At 30.8% G+C, this 11352-nt stretch overlaps 1 protein-coding gene across 1 annotated transcript; it reads left to right on the plus strand.

Annotated features, from left to right (window-relative positions):
• Nucleotides 1–4318: 4318 nt before the first annotated feature.
• On the plus strand, nt 4319–6046 carry LOC137831021 (uncharacterized). The gene has a single exon (XM_068638507.1). The coding sequence runs from the start codon at nt 4630–4632 to the stop codon at nt 5596–5598; it is 969 nt and encodes a 322-aa protein (XP_068494608.1). The 5' UTR covers nt 4319–4629; the 3' UTR covers nt 5599–6046.
• The last annotated feature ends 5306 nt before the right edge of the window (nt 6047–11352 follow it).

Here is an 11352-nt window from a genome sequence, read left to right on the forward strand (position 1 = left end):
TAATTGAATGAAAAAAATGAAGTGAGGTCTTTAAATAAGTCACTCCTTAAATTATATATGCAGACATGCAATTTTTTTTTCTAAAACCAAATTTAATATATTGATGGAGTGATTATCATAGATGAGATTGTGAGAGCATTTAAGATTTTTTGGCATTAATATTTTGACATTTTTTAAAAAGTGGAATAAAAGTAAAACTTTTTCATGTTTATTAAAAAAAGATTCATATGAATTGTTAATCCATAAGTAAAAATGAAACTTCCTTACCTTTAAATGTCAACTTACACAAAATGTTATATAATAATTGACTATAAATATCCTATTTTAAAAGAAGTTAACAACTATACATATTTTTATGATTATTTAAATTTTTCAGAAATTTTATTCTTGGAATATTTTCATCTCCAAGAAAGTAATTTGAATTTCTGGTAATAAATGGCCTCAAAGAGAGTGATTATTTTCCTGTTTTTGATAAACCATTACAGTGTTTCATATCATCACATACACACTTATCATTTCAATCTATCTTGGTAGAAACATAACCAAAAATATTTAACTGATAACATTTAATTATATGTTATGAAAAAATTAATTAAAAGTATGGTGGTCTTAAAACATGTAATAATCTCTCTGGTTAAGATCACAAAAAAACATAAATTTCACCCAAATTAGTTAGATTAAGGCTTGTAAAAGTAAAATATAAAACAGGAATATACAAATAGTTGTGTACTCCATGGTTAACAGGGATTTTGCAGAATGTGTTGAATAATTGAGAGAACATGTAGCACAGGGCAGGGAGAGTTTGCCTAGTCCCTAGCTTGATCATTCTCATCAGTTTCAAATTTTTTGTCTGCATACATTCAGTTACAGCATAATTTTGGAAGAAAAGATAAAGTTGAAAACGGTTTTGATTTTGAAGTTTGAATTGCTCTTGGGAAGGAACCAAATAAAAAGTGGGGGAAAAGGTTATGGCTGGCCCAATTGATTTATTAATTCCCAATATTCCCGCAGATAGATAGGTAACAGGTTCCTTCAAGTTTCATCAACAACTTAGGATAAAGTCTGAGATCTATTGGTACCAAGTGTGCATTATTATGTGCCAAAAGAAATTCAAATTCAACTTTGCCAGGAAAAGGTGTTTGGTTGAAGAAAAACTTATCAGTATTACACAAGGCCAAGGCACAATAATTTCCTTTTCAGTTGGATTCCATTCTGCCCCTTTTGAGTGGTCACCCTCACCTTCAGTTTAATTATATGTATCATCATGTTCATGAGTCATGACCCTTTGGAATCTTAATCTAAGTAATCTTTAGCATCAAAAGGGAAAGAAGAAAACAATGAGGTTTCTCTAGAAAAAGAGTAGAGTGCATAGGGTTCACTTTACTGATTATTGTTTTACAAAGGTATATAATGTGTCTGTGACACATGGATTATAATTGCTTAATCATAACACATCGATTTGATTCATCAGTCCCTACCATGAATCTCTAGTCTCTATTACAATTACCAGCTACTATGAACTTTTCAAAAGTAAAAGGCTCAAGGAATTTCAAGGTTTCTAAGTGAAGAGTGAATACAAGTGTGTGCCTTTTCTCAGCTAGCTTTGTGGGCAAGCTGGAATATAATATGCTTCTCTTATTTCATTCATGGATTTGCATTCACAATGCAAGTTGTATTGTAGCTAGCTAATAATTTGTTGAGAGAAACATATGGTTTGTAAGGAATCTGGTTATTCTACTTTGTTAGGGAAAAGTTCAAAATGTAGATGAAAAGAAAAAGAAAAGTTAACATGCCTTCTTTATAAACCAGGAAACTCACAAGAACCATGCATTCTATTCACCTTTTTGCAGCTCCTCCTTTCCCCTCTTAAATAACAACTAAAATTAATTCTGCACATATATAGTTGCAATTGTAGTTGTGAAATGTTTGAGACCATTAAATATTTCATTTGAAGAACACTTTGTCAAGAGGGATTATACCTACTTTTGTGAACTTGAGGTGTACCTAGTCAAAATTTAGAAACTAACTATTGGAGTTACTGAAAATAATTTAAGAAGTTGTTCTGGTTGAATATATGATCTTTCCTACATACAAATTTGAAGATTTCACATGTAGCATTTGCTGACATATTCAAGATATGTGGTTATTAAAGTTATAACCATATCATATGTTATATCTCATTTAGTTTTAAACTTCAAATTGGTGATTCTCCACCTAAAAAAGTGGTCTAGTTGTCCACACAGGAATACCCTTAATGCACAGCAATAAATTAGCTGCAATTCAGCTCAATATTTGTCATCACACTGTAGAGTGTGATTTGTAGATGCGGTTACATATAAAGAATCCTTACGTTTACCATAAGCAAGTTTGAATGTTCGATTCATAATGAGGAAGGCAGAACATGCCCCCAGCAGGACCAGAGTTTCTGGGGTCCATGACCCAAAACAACATGCCCTTACACTTGTACCTCAACTAGAGAAAGTAATGATGCCCCTTATGCCCTGTTTCAGATTGTTTGTGACAGATTCCACCATCCCCTTAATTCACTTCTCTTTTACCTCTTCACACTTGTAACAATAATTCAACCATAATAACCTAACATATACAAATGAAAAATGTTCTTCTCTTTTCCACTTGAGTCCTTAAACCAAATCAAACTGCAACTCCTTGTGATGTGTGAACCCTCATCTTCACACACTCATCATACTTTATGTTTGGTTTCAGAACACTTCCCAAAAAGTGTAGAATGAGGGGGTAGAAACTGGATCAACAGTTAAGCTTTAATACTTCATGTGCTTCTGTTCATTCAAATGCTTTTCTTTCCCAACCACAACCACATGATATACTCTGTTTTATCCTATGATGCAACAATTAGATCGTACTAATTAAAATAGTCACACACACTCCTTTAATTTCACATTAAATACTTTAATCTGAATTAATTACTCAGAAAGGTATTAGTCTATAACTAGTTGATGCATGGCTTCTTAAATATTTCTCATTGATGATGAGGTTGTGTTGGGATGAGTTCAAAGGCCATATTTATTTTGTGGGACCAACATTCACTATTGCATATTCATGGCATCCTCACTGCACTATTCACTTTGCTGGTTTATTGCAAGAAAGAGATATAGTATTTTTGGCAGCAGAAAGAAAGAAAAAACAACCACATATTTATCCAATCAAACTTTTGCTCCAATGGGTCCCTAAGAAAACTTCTATTTAGCAAACTATTTTTTTTTTCATTAAGTTATGTATTTCTTTTTAATATGATGAATGTTAACCAATGCTCAAATAGTACCGATTAAAGAATAAAAAAAATTATTGGGTATTAGAGAGCCACAGATATTTAAAAATGGAATTAACAACACATTTTTTGCACCTAAAACTTAACATATAACAGTTGACAAAGGAAACTTCCCAAAAAATAAAAACCACTGCTGTCATCTCACGTTATTTCTCTGCTAAATATATGAATATAATGATTAATTACACGTGATAAAAATAACTGAGTTTTTAAATAAACATATTCTTATCAGAAGAACTAGTGAATTATCCTCTTTTTTATAAGACTCAATTAATGAATTCATTATTGTTGAAACATAGTTGATATATTTTTCAAAGCTACTACTATCCTAACATTACATTTAATTTTTTTGAAATCTTTATATTAATATTAATTCTTTTTTTATCAGCAATTAATATTAATTCTTGTAGTCTCTTTCATCACTAAGAGCTATTAAATTCAAAAAAGAGTCTTAATTAAATAGTTAATGCAAAGATTAATTCTACATTGGGCTTTACAAAATTATTAAAGTTAACTTTTAATGTGATTCTTACAAAAATGAATGGAATTGGGAGCATAACTGAGAATCAAATTAAGTATTTAAGAAAATTATTCATAAGTGAAATTTATTAAAAGATAGTTAATAGTACTCTATTAAAAAGAATATATATATATTTTAAAAAAGTAAAATAGAAAAACAGGATATAATAGAATAAAAAATACAGAAAAAGAAAACAAAAAACAGGTGAGAAAGGGAAATAAAGGAGATTCCTCTGTTTTTTGTTATGCTTATTCATTCTCATTTATGTCCCTTTGTTGTTTTCCAACTTGACCACTCATACCCGATGAGGCTAATAAATTGTTCATAACATATTTTTATTTAATTGGAGTTATTAATCATCATCAAACCCAAGATATGAATAGTAAATAGAAAACAAAAACAAAAATAAAAAACTGGTGTTGAAAACCTGATGAATCTTTTCTTCTCTCGCCCTTTTTCTTTTCTTTTAAATTGCAGTATCAACTGGCAACTCAGAATAAAAAAGCAGAGCACCCAAGGTTTCTCTTCCCTCTCATTAGACGCACATTATTCTAAGAAGAGAGAGACTGTCATGCTAAATGTCAAGTCTTCTTCCTCTCAGTTTCCCCTTTTCACAGACCCAAGACAGAAGATGCAACCATAACCTCCATTCTCTCAGACCTCACAATTTCTCCAAAAACTTCAGATCTTTGTGTGAGAATTAAATCCCACATTGATCACATAAAGACAAAAGCAAGTGTATATAAGTACAGGTGAGATAGGTCTTGGTCAGTTGGTGCTCTCTCCCTGTGAAAACCAAACAATGAGAGACATTGTTACTTGCTTCAGCGAGAACGCAGTTAACGTGTCTCATTCATCTATCTCGTGTTCTTCTTATTCGAACAACGCCTGCATCTCTCCCTCCGACATTGTTCCCTCCACCCAAAACTCAGTCTCCAGCGTCTACAAACTAGTCCTCTCCACGTTAAAGCAAATTCTGGTCACAGTCACATGGTGTAGGAGCCACTCCAACCAAGGACTCGCCATAACCTTCAACGAAGAGGACCCTCCACCCTTTAGACTCAACACCAATTCCCGTTTCTTCAGGAAGAAGAAGGGCACCAAAATCCTCGAACCCTCTTCTTCTCTCTCATCCAAGGTCGAAATCTCGTGGGATCTTTCAAACGCCAAGTATGAATCCGGTCCCGAACCTGTTCAAGGCTTTCACGTTGTCATCGTCATTGACTCGGAAATTGGTCTGGTTCTCGGTGACACGGCTGAAGAAACAGTGGTTTCCAAGAGGCTCGATTTCCGAAGTAACAACATAAACACCGCTTTGGCTAAGGTCTCTCTTTTGTCACGAAGAGAGCATTGTTCTGGGAACACCCTTTACACCACCAAGGCTCAGTTCTGCGACACTGGCACGTGGCACGATGTTATGATCAGATGCAGCGTGGAGAAGGAGAATGAAGGGATGTTCAAGTCACCGGTTTTGTGTGTGTGCATAGATAAGAAGACCGTGATTCGTGTGAAGAGGTTGCAGTGGAATTTCAGGGGGAATCAAACCATTTTTGTTGATGGGTTGCTGGTTGATTTGCTTTGGGATGTTCATGACTGGTTCTTCAGCCCTTCTTCTTCTTCTTCTTCTTCATCTTCTTCTGGATATGCAGTGTTCATGTTCAGGACTAGGAGTGGCATGGATAGCAGGTTGTGGTTGGAGGAAAAGAATGCACAGAAAGATAAAGACAGAGTTGAATTCTCCTTGTTGATCTATGCCTGTAAGACCACATAAGGGAACTGAAATTGTTCTTCTAATTCCTTTTTTTTAACCTTTTTTTTTGTCTCTTTAGTTTCTTATTCTTGCCTTAACTCTTCTTTTATTTCCTTTCCTCTTGAAAGGAAACATACTCATTTTTTTTAAGAGAAACAAAATAATTTCCAGTTTCAGAAATTTTAGTTGTACAAGAAAAATTAGTTATTTCTCTGCATTTAGTTTGTGCCACAACTGTCAAATTCTCACAAACCATCTTTGATATATCTGTCATGTAATTTAGAAACCATAACCTTTGAACTCAAAATTTGCATGCGAATTATCCAAACCCCAAGACCAAGTCCACTCTATCAGATTAACAATTAGAAACTATCTTAGACAGTGATTTTAGTTTGTAAAAACAATTGGAGCTGATTGTTTCTGAATGTTACTAGAAATGTACTATGTTGAATTGATCTTCAACTGAACATAAGCATGAAGCCATAGGAAAAAGTGTCCAATTTATTTACTAGTTTTATTCTTTTCTGGTTAGAGGGAGAAAAGAGAAATAGAGCTAAAAGGGTACTAATGGAAGACTCTGAATGTGATGAATGAATTGGCAAGCCTTTTATGGAAAACAAAGTTAAAGGACTCTTGTGAATGGAAATGGAATGAACCATATCTTGACCAGTCTTCTCCTTGTTCCTCACTGCAATCTTTGGTTGAAAGGTGAAAACGTAATTTTGATGATAACAGTCCAATTAATAAAAAAAGGGCAAGGTACGATGTGGATCTTCCTTAGCATTTGGTGGTGATATTGCAGTTTACTTAAAACCTTAAAAGTATAACTGAAGTGTTGGTTTGGTTTGGTTTAGAGGGATTAGTTTAGTGGGAAAATAAGGTTAGGTTTGGTCGGGTCACTTTCACACGAAAATGATTCAAAAGAAGGAAGCTCCAACATTTTAAATGTTGGTTTTGTCTTTACTGGCGTGGTGGAACCTTTGATTATGCATCATGGTCTCTTCCTGTGTCCTGAGATGCCTCAACATGTGTTCATCACTCCTGGTCCCTCCAAACTTCCACTTCACCCTCTCAACCAAATCATCATCACCTACTTTCTCAATGCATGCGTTTCTAAACATATACAGATCTTCTTTCTCACTCCCAACTTCCTCACAAATGGATACACTTTATTTGGATCAAATCAACTTCAAATGCCACATTTCTTTTATTTACAACTTTTTCTATTATGTGATATTCCATCTTTTTAACTTTCTTTCCATTCTTAACTTCATACAATTTATAAAGGCTTTTTCTTTGTGTAAGTCTTGTTTTTTATGGCTAATGTTCTCATTTTGATTTGATTTTTGCTTGGTATATGCCTTTTGGACTTAGTTATATTTAGAGTATTTCCACAACAAGAAAATCATGAAATAAAAACTAATTTTATATAAAAAATAATTAGCTGCAATAATAATTAAATTAAAAATAATTTGAAACTAAAAAAAATTGATTTTTAAATTAGTTTTTATTATTGTTAAATAATTTCTAAATTGGTATCTAATTAGCTACCAATGTTTTAACTACCAATTATGTAGATTCTAAATTTGGTAGCTAAAATTTTGGTTGCTAATTAGATATTAATTTAGAAACCATTTAATAATAATAAAAACTAATTTAGAAATCAAAAATATTTTTAATATTTAATTTAGTCATCATAACAACTAATTAATTTTAATCTCTAAATTTGATTTCTATTTCATGATTTTCTTACAGTGTACTACAAATTATTTACATTTTTATGTTTGTTTTTTAAAAGTATGAAAAATGTGTTTATAAAATTTACTGACTTCAATTTTCAAATAAACGTGAGACTCGTAATAAGATATCTAGTTATATATATAAAAAGTGGTTATTAGTAATATTTTTTAAGATATTCATGTTAAAAAAAAAAGAGAGAAAATGATAAATATGTATTAAAATTAAGAACCATGAACAACTCAAATTTTTTTTACACCCATCTGACAAATCCGATACTATTATTTTAATTATTTTTTACACTATTTAAGTATAAATTTATTTTTATTGTATTTTTCTTTTATTAAAATTATCACAGGAGTTATATATAACTCCTGTTGTGAAAGTATAATTTTTCTAAAATTAAAACAGAGACATAGAGAGAGAATAACTAGAATATAATGAGATGGGAAGAGAATGGCAACAAAAAGGAATGAAAAAAATGGGTTTGGAGAAGGTAACAATTGTGTTATATTATTTATTATTTATACCAATATTTTTATGTTACATTTTACAATATCACTTTTAAAATTTGTATCTTTATTTGATCACATAAATCATTTAATTTCACACGTCTATCGCTTTTTCCTTTTTCTGAATAACTTTTCATAAAAATGTTATACATATACAATTTTTGTTCAGCTTTCATCTACCTTTACAACCACAGTAATAATATAATAACGTATATCAAGATTTTAAATTAAAAAGTAAAATATAATTAAAATATTATTACTTTGAGTTATTAAATAAATATATTTTATGTAGTAAATGTAAAAATATCACCTCTCTTTTGCTCTTTTTCTTTATACTTTGTTCAAAATAAAGTGCAAAGATGTATTCACTAAAAGTGTCAGTTATCTTTTAATTTGATTTCCCTTTCTTTCTTCATTTACATAATAGCTTCCAAGTGATAGTACGTTTCCATTATGCTTTACATGTTACTTTGCTGGTTCTGCATCTTGGGTGCTGTTTGGTGGATGTTACTTTCGCAGTAGCCAAAATTTCTTCACACATGCTCCTTCTTCTTCCTTTCCTATTTCTAATTCACTTGTTTGTGTTATCCTAAAAACTTATCTTCTTTTAGCCTAACCTTCTACCTAAGTGTCTCTTTCCCAACAAATGAAGATAAGATATAGCTAGGAAATATATATATATATATATATATATATATATATAACTCTATATATGTCATAAAACTAATTTATTAGATAAGATTTATACTTTATTTATATACTATAAATTGACTATCTTTGATCGATGCGGTGTAAGATGTATAAATGTGTAAAAAAATGAGTTAAATATGTTTTTCGTCCTATTAAAATGTGAAATTGATTTTTGTCTTTTCAAACTTTAGATCTTCTAGATACTTGTAGTAAGTAAACTATTAGATTTGATCATTACCTTACGAGTGTTCTTTTATGTAACAAACAAATTTTCATCGTAGAGTAGATTTGTTTGTCATGTCAAAAAAATTGACAATAACTAATTCCAATAATTTTCTTACTACAAGTATTCAATGTCTAAAATTTGGATTAGAAAGAAAAACTAATTTCGCGTGAAACTTACAAATGAAAAAACATATTTAACCCAAATAATCAACGAAGTAAAAGAGAAATAATGGAAAAGTTTGATTTAGCATTAAAAAGTGAGGCCTTCAAGCTTGTTCAATCCCACCATCATTGCCCCCACCTAGTGCTTCTTCTAATATTGGGAAGCAAGATAACAAAAATCTGTTAATATTCTCTTTTCTTGCATTTGATTGGTCATATGTTTCATTGGCAATGAATATACACACTAAGATGTATTCACTTTTGTATGTAGTATTTTCCTCTTTCAAATAAATATATGGATAATGTTGAATTTGGAGGAAATTAGTTCTGCAATGACTTTTCAGAACATATATTTTGAATTATGGTATGCTATCAAGAAGAGGAACATTCTTAAAAAAAAACAAGAGGAATAATCTCTCTCTTTCTCTATTTCTATACATGCAACATACTTTATTCTTAAGTCTCTTTAAAAATTTAACAATTTAGTTTCACTAGTTATTTTTCTGAACAGTAAAAATATATAAATCCATTTAGAGTTATGAAAAAATTTCATTATAAATGGGCCTATCCACTTATATTTCTTTGTCAGTTAACTTTCTTTCATACTCTTCTTGTGTTAATTCAGTATTTTCTTTGTTTTAAAAATAAGGAAGAGCTGGTTTGTGCCTTTTGGACGGCAGTGTAATGATGCTACGAAGATAGTATCTATTTGGAAGCAATAACATCTTTTTTATGACTAATAAATATGAGAAATCTAATAGATGAGGAAAGTTGTTACGATTGGGTTGTCTTATCTTTGATTTCTATAAATAGATAGTGGTAGTCATGTAATCTTTTGATTCCAAAAAATCATTAATTAGAAACCAAATTTAAATACCAAAATAATTAGTTGTTATATTGAATAAATTAAATATCATTTGAAATACTTAAAAAAGTATTGGAGTTTACATTAGTTTCTATTGATAAATAGTTTTTAAATTAATATGTAATTAAATATCAAGATTTTAATTATTTAGATTATAAAGTTGATAGTTAAAACTTTGGTAGCTAATTAGATATCAATTTAAAAACTATTTATCAATAATAGAAATTAATTTAGATATCAATGATCTTTTTAGTATCTAATTTAGTAAATATAGCAAATAATTATTTTTTGTCTCTAAAATAGTTTATATTTAATGATTTTCTTGTAGTGTGATACAAATCATCTCGACAAACAGATGACTAAGGACACAATAGACATTTCGCAATTAAGTCAGTCATCTCAGAATCCAAGACAAGGTCCCACCAAACTTAAAAAGGACCTCAGCAGAAGAAGAACTAGACATAGGTCACTTTCTTATGGTTTTTTAAAAGACAAGTTTATGTAAATAAATTGAGCTCACTTTGGGGGTCTAAATAGAAGAATAAGATAGAGTAGGGTGTGCTTAATAATTTGGCTTGTATCAAGCTCACTTTTCATGACATGTGCACCTAGGTTTAGGGTTTCTTTGACCTACGTTCTAGAAGGTTTCTCATAAATGACTCCTCTACCCCTCTCAATCTTGCTCCCCAAGTCACTCTCTCCTATATAAAGGGTGTCTTACCTCATGTAATTTACACATTGAATTGAATAGAAAAGAAACTCTGTCAGAGTGTTTAGTGAGCTAAACTACATGAAAAAATGGTTTTAATGGAGGTTTATTTTTACATTATCTAAGGTTAAAACCTTTATTAAGTCATTTACCTAAGTTTGCAATTTCCCCCACTAAACCATCCCTGGGGAACATGTTCCTCGGGGTTTTTTTAAACCTTAGGAAAAATCTTTCAAAGCCCCTGTTAAATACCATGGGTTTAAAAACCTCCGTAAAATACAATGAGTTTCGAAATTTTCGTAAAATGAGTTGTCGTTTTAAATAACCTTCAACCCTATTTTTCACTATCTCTAACGATCCTCCTGACTTCTCTCTTATACCGTAGACACACTACTATCCAGCACAGGCTCAATGGCCACCGACGACAGTCCTAACAAGGAATCACAATTCAGCCTCACTTATGTTTATTATATCTAAGGAGAAGAAACATTAAATAAGGTACTGTCTTCTTCTTACTCTAATATTGCTTCTTCCATCACCTTACTGCCCCAACTTAGGTCACAAACCATTGTTACCTAACTCGACAACAACTAGTGTTTATCACTTCTTTTTATATCCTAAATAATTGTATTATCTATCAGTTGTGGGCTTCAAAACCATATGTGTTCTTGGCTAAAGATTGCAATAACATATTGCGAGGAGAAGTTAACTTTATCACTTCTTAGTTTCACAGTGAATTAATTATTAGATGCATTTTAAAATAAAGACTTTAATTTAAAATGTTTCAAAATTATGAGAATTAAACATTAAAAATTAAAACTAAAACTAAAATTATACATAAAATAAACGTACATCAAAAGCTAAAACAAAATAAG

This window comes from Phaseolus vulgaris, chromosome 11 (genome assembly GCF_000499845.2).
Source record: "Phaseolus vulgaris cultivar G19833 chromosome 11, P. vulgaris v2.0, whole genome shotgun sequence".
Classification (NCBI taxonomy): Eukaryota; Viridiplantae; Streptophyta; class Magnoliopsida; order Fabales; family Fabaceae; genus Phaseolus; species Phaseolus vulgaris.

What these genes read in the sequence shown, in the direction of transcription:
- LOC137831021 (XM_068638507.1), top strand. Translation starts at nt 4,630, where the DNA reads ATGAGAGACATTGTTACTTGCTTCAGCGAGAACGCAGTTAACGTGTCT.